Source organism: Corticium candelabrum, chromosome 7, assembly GCF_963422355.1.
Source record: "Corticium candelabrum chromosome 7, ooCorCand1.1, whole genome shotgun sequence".
In the NCBI taxonomy this organism is placed as follows: domain Eukaryota; kingdom Metazoa; phylum Porifera; class Homoscleromorpha; order Homosclerophorida; family Plakinidae; genus Corticium; species Corticium candelabrum.
The window spans coordinates 1,228,664-1,243,835 of NC_085091.1; the positions used below are offsets into that span (position 1 = coordinate 1,228,664).

The window sequence follows — 15,172 nt, forward strand, 5'->3', positions numbered from 1 at the left end:
GTCTGTCTGTCTGTCTGTCTGTCTGTCAATACATTTAATGTATTACTGATGTATTTATCGCCAATGTATTATTTGCATTATTTTTAATGTATTGTTAACATAATTAATGCATTATTAATATTCTTAGTGCATTTATTAATGTCTTGTTAGTGTACACACACACACACACACACACACACACACACACACACACACACACACACAGTGACACACACACACACACACACACACACACACACACACACACACACACACACACACACACACACACACAGTATTATTGACATATAATTAATAATTAATTATTATATTAAGTCATTATTAATTATTATGTAACAATAATTAAAATATATTAATTTCTAACAATAACTACATTAATCAATTACCAACAAAATATATTGATTTCAACCAACAAGTTTCGTTTCCGCCCATCACAACGTCACGTGACTTAACAAAGTCATCTGCCCCAGACGACACCTTTGCGGCCAGTAAATTAAATTCGAAGCTACAGTTACCGAGCACAGTGCCACAATGTCGTTCAACCACTTACTTCATCGATAAAGTGTTGATGCTGCCGGTAGAGACCATAATGGCAGCGACAACGACGTGAAACACGACAGAACGTGTTGTGGTGGTGACAGACGACGATTTCATAATTTGCGTTGATTTGGCTGTACACGTGTAATGTACAAGTGGCGTGCCCTTGCTTACCAGATTATCAGCTGCGCTTAGTAAGGTGTAACGCGCGTTACGTAGTCTGCTACTATTGTTCTTTAAATTAACAAAATTAATTTTTTATTATATTAAATTTTAATACTATAATAGTAGCTTACAAATACTTTTAAATTAAAGTTTAAATAAAATTAATAAAAATTAAATTAGAATTTTAAAAAATAAGTGCGCGTGTGTTATACACAAGGACTCCAAGGCTAATAAGTTAGCGCGCGCTACTTCAACGTTTGAGCGCACTACAGCGTCCTTTTCATTCATCGATTTGCACTTTCTTGCCTGATTGAATATGCTGCGGTCTGGCGCGCTACTTGGACGTCTATTGTAAGCACGAAACGCATCAACATCTCTACTTCCTGAATACACTCTTACTTTCCTTTCAATTTCCGTTTTTGTCATTTATCTTCTTTTAGGCGTCGTACTCATCATGGATGCGCTTCTGTCGTTCGTCCTCCAACGCCCCACAACGAACCGATTCAATACTTTGCGCCAGGAAGCGACGAACGAGCCAAACTGCAACAGGCGAGTGGGCGTGGCGTGGATGTGGCTATGACGTCATATGGCATGCTGCACACGTTTTTAGGCTCTGGCTGAGTTAAAAAGCAGCCCACCGGAGGAAATGACATGCTTTGTAGGAGGAGATCAGATCAGGACAGGAAATATTAGAGATCAAGTTTCTGTAAGGAATTAATGGTTTACGTTGATATCAATGACTGTTATGTATTGTGGTGTTTAGCCACATGATCACGCGCATGTGATAGGTCGCTACCACTTGGCAGATGAGGTGATGTTTATTGTTATGAATGAAATTATTAAATTACTACAAGTGTGTGTGTGTGTGTGTGTGTGTGTGTGTGTGTGTGTGTGTGTGTGTGTGTGTGTGTGTGTGTGTCACAGTGTGTGTGTGTGTGTGTGTGTGTGTGTGTGTGTGTGTGTATGTGTCACAGTGTGTGTGTGTGTGTGTGTGTGTGTGTGTGTGTGTGTGTGTATGTGTCACAGTGTGTGTGTGTGTGTGTGTGTGTGTGTGTGTGTGTGTGTATGTGTGTGTGTGTATGTGTCACAGTGTGTGTGTGTGTGTGTGTGTGTGTGTGTGTGTGTGTGTGTGTGTCACAGTGCGTGTGTGTCACAGTGCGTGTGTGTCACAGTGTGTGTGTGTGTGTGTGTGTGTGTGTGTGTGTGTGTGTGTGTGTGTGTGTGTGTGTGTGTGTGTGTGTGTGTGTCACAGTGCGTGTGTGTCACAGTGTGTGTGTGTGTGTGTGTGTGTGTGTGTGTGTGTGTGTGTGTGTGTGTGTGTGTGTGTGACATGTGCACATGTGTGCACGTGCATGCATGTGTAACACACTTCTGTAACAGAACACAATAAAGCTTGCCATCGACACGGCACTCTCTGCAAGAGACGAATGGGAGAGAGCACCATTCGAGCAACGGTCTGATCACAATCATCACTACCTTGCATTACACATTACAAACTCACTTTTTTTACCATAAACAAAGGGCCGGTGTGTTCCTGAAAGCAGCCGATTTGATGGGCACAAAGTATCGATACAAACTGTTGGCATCTACAATGTTGGGCACAGTAATAATTTATTTGTTTGTTTCTTGCTTGTTTGTGTTTGATTGTTATCCGTTTGTCCTTCCGTAAGGCTAAAACAGCAACACAAGCCGAGTATGATTGTACCTGTGAGCTCATTGATTTCTATCGTTTCTCTGTGAAGGCGGCCGAGGTGACTGTGTTGTGTCGCCGAGTGTCGGTCGATTTTGTTTTGAGTTTGAGTTGATTGTAGGAAATATATAACGAGCAGCAGGTGTTGCATTCGCACGGAGTTTGGAATCGATTGGTTTACAGAGGATTGGAGGTGAGCTGACGTACGTGTGGATTGTAGTTTACTTACAGGTTATAGATGGATGTAGATGTCAGATGTACATGTAGGTAGACAGATGAGCAACACGAGGTGGCTTGGCATGCAGTTGGTGTAAACATAGAGAGATGGACGGATGGATAGACAGACAGACAGATAGACAGTTACCTACATGCAATCTACTTATCTTCTTTATTATAACTCTAGCATTACATCTCTGGATAATTATAGAAATTTTCCTATGCCATCTCGTCCTGAAGTCGGCTTCAGTACTTCTGTCTTCCGAATCTTTTGATTTCTTTGGAGAGTGAGTTCAGGAAGTTATCAGCCTCCTGACCCCAGAACCCAAAGTGTTCAAAGACCAGAGGAACTAAGTTAGGTGTTGTCCTATCCTGAACTGACAGAGCTTCGTATTTGCTTTTCTTTCTCATCTCACGTCTCTCAGCTGCATAGCCTGCCTCTTTAGATGCTCTATTTAGGATGTCTTTGCTCCAAGGGTGAGCCATGCTTACGTCCAACTCTGTGCTTGATTCATCGTACATTAAAATATCGGGAGGATTCTCAGATTCTGTTTATTGTTCTCTTGGCTTTTTGCGATGACGCAGTTGGAGCTTGTTGAAACAACTGCACCATCGTGACACTATAGAATCGTGTTGCCAGACTGGTCCTTCCCCAAACTTGCAGGTGAGAAGATGATACCCAGTTCCATCCAGTTCTACTCCACATTCACATTTGTTTATGCATGACTTAAAAGCATTGGTAAATCGAGCCTAAGAAAGGACGCTAGACGGAAATCCTTTGCAATAAGTGCGTACCTATCTGAGGATGGTAAGGCCTCTAACCAAGCGCCAGACCCCCTACCTTGAGCAGAACGTAATCTTACAGCATCCCTTCTGTGAGATACAGAAGACAGACAATGAGCTGCACGCAAGAGGCCAATTTCTGAGCTTAGATTGTACTAAGGCTTACCCTTTGTAGCTGAAAAGGTTGACAATGATTGAGGCCTCAGTGTTTCATCATCTCCTAATCTAATTGGAGGCAAGGACTTGACAGCTGAATGAATGTTGAAGCCAAGTGAAGAGGATGTGGAATTGTTTTTCACCAGATCTTGAATACGTTGTGAAAGTGAGGAAAAGCGATTAGGCAATCTCTGACAGATTGAGCCCATGCAGAGACAGACAGACCGACAGATGGACAGACAGACAGACAAACGGATGGGCAGACAGGCAGATGGACAGACAGACAAATGAACAGACAGACGGATGGACAGACAGACAGACAAACGGATGGACAGACAGACAGACAAACGGATGGACAGACAGACAAATGGATGGGCGGGCAGGCAGCCAGACAGATGGACAGACAGACAACGAACTGACAGACAGACAAACGAACGGACAGACAGACAGATGGACAGACAGACAGACAGACAGAAGTACAGGTGATGAGTAGATACAGCAGTGGGCAGCATGTGCTGGACAGACACACAATAGGAATTGTACAGTGTTACAGTTTACGTGTGTTGGAGAGACATGTAGATGTCAAAACACATACATATAATAGACTTTTGTATTGACGTGCATAGAAGATACAGCAGGCAGACAGATGGACAGACAAACAGGCACACAGACAGACACACACATGGACATACATGCATACATAGATACAGACATTATTATATTTGATTTTTATGTTAGGGGTTCTTTGCTGCAATCTCTCCCTTCAATTTCACTGCATTAGGAGGGAACCTTGCTGGTGCACCGGCTCTAATGGTAAGTCTCCAATGCTCACACACACACACACACACACACACACACACACACACACACACACACACACACACACACACACACACACACACACACACACACTCAAACACATACAAATCTAATTTCCCTTTCATAGGGAAACGTTGTGTTGTGGAAGAATGCCTCGACTGCTCTCCACTCGTCGTGGCTTGTGTTCAACATACTGAGAGAAGCGGGACTGCCTGATGGTGAGACAGTTGATGTGATGGTGTTGACAAGATGAGATGGTCATTGGTGGTTTGTGTTAGGTGTGATTAACTTTGTTCCATCATCTGGTCCTGTGTTTGGTAAGATGGTAACAAGCTCTCCAGACTTGGCTGGGATTGGGTTTACTGGCAGTGGAGAGTGAGCGACGATACTGATTTTATTTGTCTTGGTTGTCTTGGTTGCTTGTCTGTCTGTCTGGCTGTCTGTCTATCTGTCTATCTGTTTGTCTATCTGTCTGTCTGTCTATCTGTTTGTCTATGTATCTGTTTGTCTATCTATCTGTCTGTCTGTCTATCTCTTTGTGTATGTATCTGTTTGTCTGTCTATCTGTTTGTCTATCTATTTGTTTGTCTATCTATCTGTCTGGCTGTCTGTCTATCTGTCTATCTGTTTGTCTATCTGTCTGTCTGTCTATCTGTTTGTCTATCTATCTGTTTGTCTGTCTGTCTATCTGTCTGTCTATCTGTTTGTCTATCTATCTGTCTGTCTGTCTGTCTGTTTGTCTGTCTGTCTATCTGTATGTCTGTCTGTCTGTCTGTCTATCTGTATGTCTGTCTGTCTGTCTATCTGTTTGTCTATCTATCTCTGTCTGTCTATCTGTTTGTCTGTATGTCTGTCTGTCTGTTTGTCTGTCTGTCTATCTGTCTGTCTATCTGTTTGTTTGTCTGTCTATCTGTTTGTCTGTGTATCTGTTTGTCTGTCTGTATATCTGTTTGTCTATCTATCTGTCTGTCTGTCTATCTATTTGTCTATCTATCTGTCTGTTTATCTGTTTGTCTATCTGTCTGTCTGTCTATCTGTTTGTCTGTCTGTCTGTCTATCTGTTTGTCTGTCTGTCTGTCTATCTGTTTGTCTGTCTATCTGTCTATCTGTTTGTCTGTCTATCTGTTTGTCTGTCTGCCTGTCTATCTGTCTGTCTGTCTATCTGTTAGTCTATCTGTCTCTGTCTATCTGTCTGTCTGCCTGTCTGTTTATATTTTGTTGGTTTACATGTTGGTGTCTTTGTTTGCTATAAACGTCTCACACCATATCAATCTTTCTACATTTTGTTGTCACTAATCACCACCTTTCTCTCAGCACATTTAAATATCTCTGGAAAGAAGTTGGAAAAAACATTGACAGTTACAAGACATTCCCACGTCTCATAGGAGGTAAGAACCTAGCAGTGTGATGATTTTTATTTGATTTTACTCACACATTGTCAGAATGTGGAGGAAAGAACTATCACTTTGTTCATCCGTCTGCTGATGTTGGTGAGTCGGTGTGATGTTTGGTTGGTGGAACTGTGATGATGACATGTCGTGTGTAGAGTCTGCTATCAATGGAGCGATACGTGCTGGGTATGAATATGGTGGGCAGAAGTGTTCGGCTCTTGGTCGCCAGTATGTGCCTGAATCACTGTGGCCACAGGTAATGAAGGAAACAGACGAATGGATGGATGGACGGGGACACACACACACACACACACACACACACACACACACACACACACACACACACACACACACACACTGTTTGACAACTTGGTATTTGTTTAGATCAAAGAAGGCATGGTCGAGGCGATGAAGACCATCAAAGTTGGACCAGTAATCCTCCTTCTTTATGCATTACATTACATCTGTATAAGACCATTGCTTGACTGTGACAGCCTGACGAGCCTCCGACGTTCTACTCAGCTGTTATTGACCAAAATGTAAGATCAGCATCTCTTCACAAATAGAAACGAGTAATGAGTACAGAGTTTACACACACACACACACACACACACACACACACACACACACACACACACACACACACACACACACACACACACACACACACGCACACACCTCGAACCTTGAAGCCGCCCATAGTAAAGAAACTATGATTAGCGGGGCCCTTGGATTGTGCTCCTGGGCAACTGGCAAATTACTAGGACAAAACCGCCTGTGTCTTGTGAGGCCGCCTTGTCGTCTAAATGATCTTCTACATTCACATAAGAAACTTTCTCCTTGGAATCGTACATTCGCTGCACATCTGCTTTTCCCACGATTTGTGATTACCTTCTCAACATCCCTTTGACAAAGACTGAACCACCCATTCCGGTCTTGGCATCTCTAGTACCAGATGTTTTTGGTATCTACTAATTGCAGATCTTGACTAACTAGATCTCTCCATATCTTTCTTGTTCCATGGCAAGGTCTTGTCTTCCTCAATTCCCCAAACATCAGATTCTTTGGAAGTCGTTCCTCATTCATTCTACCCACATGACTCAGCCACTTCAATTGCTGCTCCATTATGATGTCAGGGATTGTCCAATGCATGCCAAAATTTTCAGCTAAAACTCGTGTTGTTACCCTCTCCTGCCATTGCTCAAATCTGTTGACTCCAAGTATGGTTCTCACACAACGATTGTGAAAGACATTTAGCCTTTTTGTGTGTTGAGCTTTTAGCACCCCAGTTTCAGATCCATACAATAGCACTGCCAAAATCACTGCTCTGTAGACTGCTCTCTTGGTAGCCACTGACAAGTTAGAATTGTTGAAAATAGGACCTCTCAAAGCTCCAAAAGCTTTGGAAGCCTTTTCGATCCTACTGGTAACATCTAGTGTGACATCTCCATCTCTTGATAAATTAGACCCCAAGTACGTAAAGCAATCCACCATCTCAATTTCCCCTTCATCAACTTGTACCGAAGCCATATCCCTGTCATCAATCGTTGTCCCTATTACTATTCCTTTTGTCTTCTGAGTGTTAACTGTCAACCCCCATTTTCTTGCCATATCAACAAACTTTCTAGATGCCATTTCATAGTCCTCACGAGAACTGGAATACAGAGCCACATCATCTGCAAACTGTGACTCAGTCACCCTCACTACTTGCAGCCTCGACTTTCCAGTTCTATCTCCAACCAGCTTTCTGCCGTGTTTGAACAGTACATCAATTCCAGCCTCTGCACACTCATCTCGCCAACATGTTACCATAGCATTGAAGTAGATGTTGAATAAAGTAGGAGCCAAAGTGCACCCTTGTCTAAGACCATTTTTCACCTCAAATGCATCAGATAGATCTGATCCCACTCTGACCTCCCCACTCTGACCTCTGCTCTCATACCCTGATGACACGACTGAATAATGCTGAGCATTACTGTGGGCACACCACATTTCTCCAACACTCTCCATAAAGCTTGACGAGGTACTGAGTCATAAGCTTTCTTTAGATCTACAAACAGGACGAAGAGTGCTTCACCATGCTCAATAGCCTTTTCTATCAGTTGTCTAGCCACAAAAATCATGTCTACACATCCTCTTCCCTTTCTAAAACCGCACTGGGATTCTGGCAAGATATGTTCTGCAATAGTCTGTACTTGAATGATTCTAGCGATTATCTTCCCTATGACATCTAGTAGACTAATACCCCGCCAGTTATCACACATTTGGAGATTTCCTTTCTTTGGAATAGGGACAACTACTGCATCTTTCCAGTCTCCCACTACTTTACATTCTTTCCATACGTCCTTTATCAGCAATAGTAATCTATCCAAGAGTTGTGCGCCACCACAGCTGACCAGTTCAGGTAGAATGCCGGTCTTGCCTCCAGCTTTTGCCTTTTTTCAATTTGGAGAGCACTCACCAACTCTTCTTCACTAGGGGCTTCATCCAGTTCTGCAAAAGGTGGTATAGTTGTCATGCTCTCCAGTACTTCTTCACTAAACTCACTCTCCACGTTCAACAGTCTGCAAAAAGTGTTGATGCCAGCGGGATAACACTTCCAGTGGACCTTGTGTTAGCTCGCCATTGTCCTTCATGATTGCTCTACGTCTGATTGGTTTACGACCAGCATGTGCTTGTTGTAGCTTTCGGATACACTTCCATCTAGTCCGGCCGTCTTTTACAGCTTCTTCCCTTGTGTTGCCACTCGACATACCCATTCCTCTTTGGCTTTATCTACTGCTTTCTTCACAATTCTTTGATGTTTTCTAAACTGTTTTTTCTGAGTTTGGGTGTTATTTGTGAGATATGCAGTATAAGCCTTATTCTTAGCTACAATCAATGGCATCAACACACACACACACACACACACACACACACACACACACACACACACACACACACACACACACACACACACACACACACACGCACACACACACAAAGCGTTCAAACCGGAAGTATTGAAGCTCCTGAGTCGGTTACCCGCTCAGTCACGTGACTTTTACAGAGTCCTGTTTTATGGCCAATAAATAAATGTAAAGTATCAACTCACATGCTCATACAGCCTACTTGCAAACGTGTGTGGACAGACACACACAGAGATGAAGTAGTGAGATGGGCATGTCATGTGTACTAGTAACTACACATCACGCAGTCTGTTGTCTACATTGTCATGTTTTATGTTGTCTGTGTTGCTCACCTCCAGTCGTTCAACAACATCAAAGGTTATATTGAACACGCAAAGTCGAACAGCGATCTGAGCATTGTTTATGGTGGGGAGTGTGATGACAGTGTCGGGTATTATGTGTATCCCACGCTGGTTGAGACCAAGGATCCACGCAGCAAACTGATGGTGGAGGAAATTTTTGGTCCAGTGATCACGACGTATGTTTACCCGGACGATAAAGTAGAGGAGACACTGAAATTGGTCAGACGTTTTCTTGTGTGTGTGTGTGTGTGTGTGTGTGTGTGTGTGTGTGTTTGTTTGCTTCTACTCGTCAATTGATTTGGTTGCATTTGTGATTTCTAGGTGAATGAGACGTCGCCGTTTGGTCTGACTGGTGCCATATATTCCAAGGACAGGTTGTCTGACTTGTTGTTGGCTCGTTTGTGTGACTCGTTGATATCTGTTTTGCTAGTTATTTCCTTCATCATGCAGCATCTGTTCTTCGTCACTCGGCTGGTAACATGTACTTCAATGACAAGTCAACCGGCTCTGTAGTCGGACAGCAACCATTCGGTGGTGGCCGACTGTCAGGTAGATAAGAGTATTGATGATACAATAGTTTAATTAATGTATTGTGAGATGCATTCCTCCAATACAATAGTCTAGTGTATTGTGAGATGCATCCCTCCAATACAATAGTCTAGTGTATTGTGAGATGCATCCCTCCAATACAATAGTCTAGTGTATTGTGAGATGCATCCCTCCAATACAATAGTCTAGTGTATTGTGAGATGCATCCCTCTAATACAATAGTCTAGTGTATTGTGAGATGCATCCCTCTAATACAATAGTCTAGTGTGTTGTGAGTGTGTGTGGGTGTGTGTGTGTGTGTGTGTGTGTGTGTGTGTGTGTGTGTGTGTGTGTGTGTGTGTGTGTGTGTGTGTGCTTGGTTGCATTGTAGTTTGTATTGTAGTTTGCGTTGTAGTTTGTGTCGTAGTTTGCTTGTAATTTGCCTTGTGCTTTTGATGACAGTTCTGAAATATATATATATTGTGAGATGCATCCCTCCAAATAAAATAGCCTAATCTACATTCATGTAGCACTATGTCATTCTATCTGCAGGTACGAACGACAAAACAGGCACCAAAGTCCTCCTCCAGAGGTACGTATCCCCCTTAGCCATAAAGGAGCAGTTCCAACCTCTCACACGTTGGGACTACCCATCGATGGCCAAGTGATGAAACACCAACAAACAGTAACATTACTGTTAATTAATCAGTTCATCATTCATTCATAAACTGCACTGTCTAGCCAGCTGACTAGCTCAATGCATTTTGTAGTCATATTTTCTTTATTAATGTTCGTTGTGTTGACTGACTATCAGCTTGGCTCGTCTGGCTTAGCTTTTCGTGCTTTCAATAGTCCTCGTGTCTTCACAAGCGTGTCTTCTAGTGCACTGTTTGCCTTCGTTCCCGGTCTCTTGATGCTCTCGATCGCATCAATTCTAGACGAGTACGCGGAGTTTAGTTATGTTTAGTATGCATTTGAGTTGTTGTGTGAGCGTCACCGTTGTTTGGAGTTTGGGTGGATGTCGGTTATTTGACCAAGTAGGGATGTCATCTGGTCCTCCTGACTTCGATCTTGTGCTGCCTGTTTGAGGCTGAAAAGGTGCAGACAAAACAGAAAACAATTAGTGTGTGTGTGTGTGCGTGTGCGTGCGTGTGGTGTGTGTGTGTGTGCGTGCGTGTGGTGTGTGTGTGTGTGCGTGCGTGTGTGGTGTGTGTGTGTGTGTGCGTGCATGTGTGGTGTGTGTGTGCGTGTGTGTGTGTGTGTGCGTGTGTGTGTGTGTGTGTGTGCGTGTGTGTGTGTGTGTGTGTGTGTGCGTGTGTGTGTGCGTGTGTGTGTGTGTGTGTGTGTGCGCGCGCGCGCGTGTGTTTCAGTTATCTTTGTGTGTACGTACTGTGAGTCATTTCTCTCTGCAACAGCCGTTAACGACTTAAAGAACGGTTGTATTGAGTCAACAATCGTCGCAAGACGCAGATTCTCCTGCTGCAGCTTGTGAACCTCACACACTTGCGCTGCAAACACACAAACACACAGAGAGCTGAGACACAACAAACACACATGAAAACTTGACAGCCAAGATAGCTGCATGCTACACAAGTTTCAACACACAAACAAACCTTGGTAAATATCTTGTTCTAGTGCAACACGTGAGAGTGCACTCAACCATCTCTAGTGCATACAGTTAGCCAGCATGTTCACACACTGTCACATTGAATATCCTTTTCGCATGGACTTCGTAGTTGTTCTAATGTCGTGCAGTGGAGACTTAGTGTTGTCTCGAGTGTCTTGCATTCACACTGGACTTCAGACAGTTGCAGTTGTCTGGGTTGGCAACAGCGACGAGTTAAGTCTTGGTGAAGATCTTGTACCTTTTCTTTCATTTGGTTGATGTGTTGCTGTAATTAAACTCTAAATTGAAGACGCGGATAAGGAGCAAGGTAAACGAATGAAGCTGTCATAACAAACAAACAAAACAAAACACACAAATAGACAGACAGACAGACAGACAAACGCACAAACAAACAGACAAATGCACAGACAGAGAGAAAGACAGACAAATGCACACACAAATGCACAAACAGACAGACAGACAAATGCACAAACAAACACACACACACACACACACACACACACACACACACACACAGAGGGAGATGGAGGGGAGGGGAGGGGAGAGAGGAAGTGGTGTGTCTGGTGGAGAAGACAGAGCTCGCTATGGACCTTCACTCATGCCAGGAGGATCAGACAAGACTTGGTATGATGCATGACTTGTATGTTGGTTTGTTATCTTCTGTTTGTGTCATTGCATTTGTCTGTCTGTTTGTTTATTTGTTTGTCTGTTTGTTTGTCTGGCTGTGTTTGTTTATTGTTTGTGTATCTGTTTGTCTGTGTGTCTGTTATGGTTTCAAAGTATTTGTGTGTTGTTTTCAGGCCTCACATCAAAACCATCTTCCAAGGCATTTCTGCTAAAGTCAATGGAGAGCCATGCTGTGACTGGGTAAGTCACCAACATAATACTGTTGACAGTATGTATTTATTAGGATGTTTTGTTTGTGTAGGTTGGAGCTGATGGTGCTGGCCATTATGTCAAGATGGTGCATAATGGTACTGAGTGTGGAGACATGCAGGTGTAATGACAGTCACAATTTATTTCTATATTGCATCTGTCTGACTGTTTGTGTATCCATCAGCATCTATCCCTGTCTACTTATCTATTTATTTAAATTTTATTTATTTAATAATTAATTAGTTGATTAATTAATAATAATTAATTTAATTAGTGTATTGTATGGCTGAATGTCTAGTGTGAAATAGTGTGTTTGTGTAGTTTGTTATGTTGTGTTGTAGCTCATCTGTGAGGCATATCATCTGATGAGGGATGCACTTGGGATGAGTGAAGATGAGATGAGTGGCGTGTTTAGGGAATGGAACAAAGGCGAGCTCGACTCTTTTCTTATTGAAATCACACAGAACATTTTGGCTTAGAAACACACAGATGGGACACCACTAGTTAGGAAAATCAGAGATGCAGCAGGACAGGTCGGTAATCAGTGTTTCTTTATGTGTGTCTGTATATTTGTCTGTCTTTGTTTGTGATGGTTGTTTGTCTGGTTGTTGTTTGTGTGTTTGTCTGTCTGTGTCTGTCTACTTGTCTGTCTGTCTGTTTACTTGTCTATATGTATGTATGTATGTATGTATGTATGTATGTATGTATGTGGCTCAATTGGTTAGAGTGTGCAGTTGGAGATTGGCAACATCCGGAACCTTTGGGTCAGAGTTTGAGTGCGGGAGGGCCACCTGCATAAATTTCCTTGGGCAAGGAACTAACATACAATTGCCTCTCTCTCTCCGGAGTGTCAGGTTCTGTCTACAGCAAGTATCTACAGCAAGTACAGCAAGTGTGAAGTACATCACAGTGACTTCTGATAGTGACGTCTGCTGCAGTAGTGTTAGATTGCAGAATAGTGATTGTAGGATCTAACCTGAGCCCTAAGGGTCCTTGTAAACAAAAAAATGTATGTATGTATGTATGTATGTATGTATGTATGTCAACGGTATTTCACTACTGATAAATAACTTTAACTCTACATGAAATTGAATCTATAACAGCTATGCTAGTATCCCACGTGGGACAGTCTGATATAAAAAGCATATTGTAGGCAACAACAACAACAACTAATGAATAAAGCTGTGTCTTCTTTTCTTGTCTCAGAGATTGCTCTCAATTTTCTCATCATGACATTAGAGTTTGCATGCTTTCTGTAGACACACTGACAATCTTCTCCTCCACTGTTGAACAAATTGAACTTCATTAGACTTCCCTTGCTGGTTTCTTACTCTTCCTGCCAGCTGGTCCGGGTATGACTCTTTCCTCAACAACCAAAATGTTCAAAAGCCAGTGGAATAAATGTTGGATGATAAAGGCCAGGGTGCTCTTGGATTGAATATTTCTCTTTTCTTCTTCTCTCTTTTGGTGACTGCAAATCTATCTTCCCTGGCTGCCTGGTTGATGGTGTTCTTGCTGAATATCTGTCTGTCTGTTTGACAGTTGTTTGTATGTCTGTCCGTGTGTCTCTGTGACTATTTGTTCTTTGTCTGTTTGTGTGTGTTTGCTTGTTTGTTGTTCTGTATTTGATGCTAAGCTATTGGTTAAACAATAATACATGTAACATTTCTATTGCAGAAAGGAACAGGCAAATGGACAGCCATCTCTTCACTCGACTTGGGCATGCCTGTCACACTGATCGGTCAGACAAACAACATGAAACAACATTTTATAATGTGTGCACTAACTCACATTGTCTACTTTAGGTGAGTCTGTGTTTGCACGTTGCCTTTCCTCTTTGAAAGACGAGAGAGTACCAGCCAGCAAGAGCTTGAAAGGGCCGAGTACGACCAAATATGAAGGTGACAAGAAGGAAATGGTGGAGCACATCAGACAGGTAGACAGTGAGAAGTCGTGGAGGATCTCGTTGCCCATTGATTGTGATGTGTGTTGGTGTGATTAGGCTCTGTATGCATCCAAGATTATCTCGTATGCCCAGGGCTTCATGCTGCTGAGAGAAGCAGCAAAGGAATACAATTGGACACTCAACTATGGATCAATTGCTCTCATGTGGAGAGGTGGCTGCATCATTAGAAGGTCGGTCTTCTGTCTGTCAGTTTGTTTGTTTGTTATTTGTCTGTCTATCTGTCTGTCTGTTGGTCTTGTTTGCATGTTTGTCAGTTTGTCTCTATTTAAGAGGTGAGTCGGTGTTTGTTGTGTAGTGTATTCCTTGGCAACATCAAGGAAGCATTTGAATGGAATCCTGGTCTCACTAATCATTTGCTGGATGACTTCTTCAAAGATGCTATTCATCGCGACCAGGTCACATACATAATTTGTTTCTGTCTGTTGGTCTGTGTGTCTGTGTGTCTGTCTGTCTATCTTTCTTTCTTTGCTGACCTTTGTCTTACTTGCAGGCATCATGGCGTAAAGTCTGTGCAATGGCTGTCACTCTTGGTATCCCCACTCCATGCTTCAGCACTGCTCTCGCCTTTTACGATGGCTACAGATCAGGCAGCTTGCCAGCTAATCTCATCCAGGCACAGAGAGATTACTTTGGTGCTCACACATATGAGCTGCTCTCCAAACCCGGTCAATTCATCCACACCAACTGGACTGGCCACGGTGGTTCTGTCTCGTCATCCACTTACACTGCCTGATTGGTCAAGTGTAGCCATTGATATCAACATTTGTTTTTCAATTGCTGTGATGCTGTTGTGATCTTGACAGCATGAGATTGTATGTTGCTGTCATTTTAGCTCAAATGGATGTCTGTCTGATATCATTTACTCCCAACAGTTGTATTGGTTGTTCTGATGAATTAGGTGCAGTACAAGCAAGTTGTTCTCCTTGTTCTCATTGATTTTAAGTTTGATATTAATAATCACTACTGATTGACATGCTGGGTTTGTAGGTTGCTAGACATAAGTGAATATCTTGATTATTAGACAGACACATGGACAGACACATAGACAGACACATGGCTAAAAACTGATGCTACTGTCAGCATAATCACAATTTCTCAATGGTTTCTAATCACAAGTTGTGTGTCTTGCCTATTATCCATCAGAATTTACATACAAACAGACAAGCAT

General features: G+C 42.6%; 3 protein-coding genes across 3 annotated transcripts; 2 read left to right on the forward strand and 1 right to left on the reverse strand.

Moving 5' to 3' along the window:
• The first annotated feature begins 919 nt into the window (after window positions 1-919).
• Window positions 920-10,401, forward strand: LOC134182014 (delta-1-pyrroline-5-carboxylate dehydrogenase, mitochondrial-like). The gene is made up of 20 exons (XM_062649324.1): window positions 920-1,053; window positions 1,143-1,251; window positions 1,313-1,408; window positions 1,466-1,513; window positions 2,083-2,156; window positions 2,224-2,305; window positions 2,373-2,453; window positions 2,514-2,585; window positions 4,286-4,360; window positions 4,494-4,584; window positions 4,645-4,741; window positions 5,681-5,754; window positions 5,809-5,856; window positions 5,913-6,013; window positions 6,142-6,189; window positions 6,252-6,296; window positions 9,005-9,226; window positions 9,329-9,381; window positions 9,438-9,556; window positions 10,088-10,401. Exons 1-20 carry the CDS (start codon window positions 1,019-1,021, stop codon window positions 10,201-10,203), a joined length of 1,686 nt encoding a protein of 561 aa, XP_062505308.1. The 5' UTR covers window positions 920-1,018; the 3' UTR covers window positions 10,204-10,401.
• Window positions 10,334-11,412, reverse strand: LOC134182401 (uncharacterized). The gene is made up of 5 exons (XM_062649800.1): window positions 11,401-11,412; window positions 11,149-11,200; window positions 10,926-11,043; window positions 10,533-10,625; window positions 10,334-10,469 (listed from the first exon to the last, which is right to left on the reverse strand). Exons 1-5 carry the CDS (start codon window positions 11,410-11,412, stop codon window positions 10,346-10,348), a joined length of 399 nt encoding a protein of 132 aa, XP_062505784.1. The 3' UTR covers window positions 10,334-10,345.
• Window positions 11,413-12,092: 680 nt separating this feature from the next.
• LOC134182015 (6-phosphogluconate dehydrogenase, decarboxylating-like) lies at window positions 12,093-15,030 on the forward strand. The gene is given in 7 exon segments (XM_062649325.1): window positions 12,093-12,159; window positions 12,380-12,571; window positions 13,716-13,779; window positions 13,844-13,974; window positions 14,041-14,174; window positions 14,300-14,399; window positions 14,495-15,030. Coding segments are annotated over 7 exon segments (900 nt in total). The 5' UTR covers window positions 12,093-12,123; the 3' UTR covers window positions 14,738-15,030.
• The last annotated feature ends 142 nt before the right edge of the window (window positions 15,031-15,172 follow it).

Excerpts from the sequence above, each read along its gene's own strand:
- LOC134182401 (XM_062649800.1), bottom strand. Across the intron at positions 11,044-11,148 it reads AGAACAAGATATTTACCAAG|CGCAAGTGTGTGAGGTTCAC; the intron begins GTTTGTTTGTGT and ends GTGTGTTTGCAG. Across the intron at positions 10,470-10,532 it reads CACCCAAACTCCAAACAACG|AATTGATGCGATCGAGAGCA; the intron begins GTGACGCTCACA and ends GTACTCGTCTAG.
- LOC134182014 (XM_062649324.1), top strand. The coding sequence starts at position 1,019 with ATGCTGCGGTCTGGCGCGCTACTTGGACGTCTATT. Across the intron at positions 2,157-2,223 it reads AGAGCACCATTCGAGCAACG|GGCCGGTGTGTTCCTGAAAG; the intron begins GTCTGATCACAA and ends CCATAAACAAAG. Across the intron at positions 9,227-9,328 it reads TAGAGGAGACACTGAAATTG|GTGAATGAGACGTCGCCGTT; the intron begins GTCAGACGTTTT and ends TGTGATTTCTAG.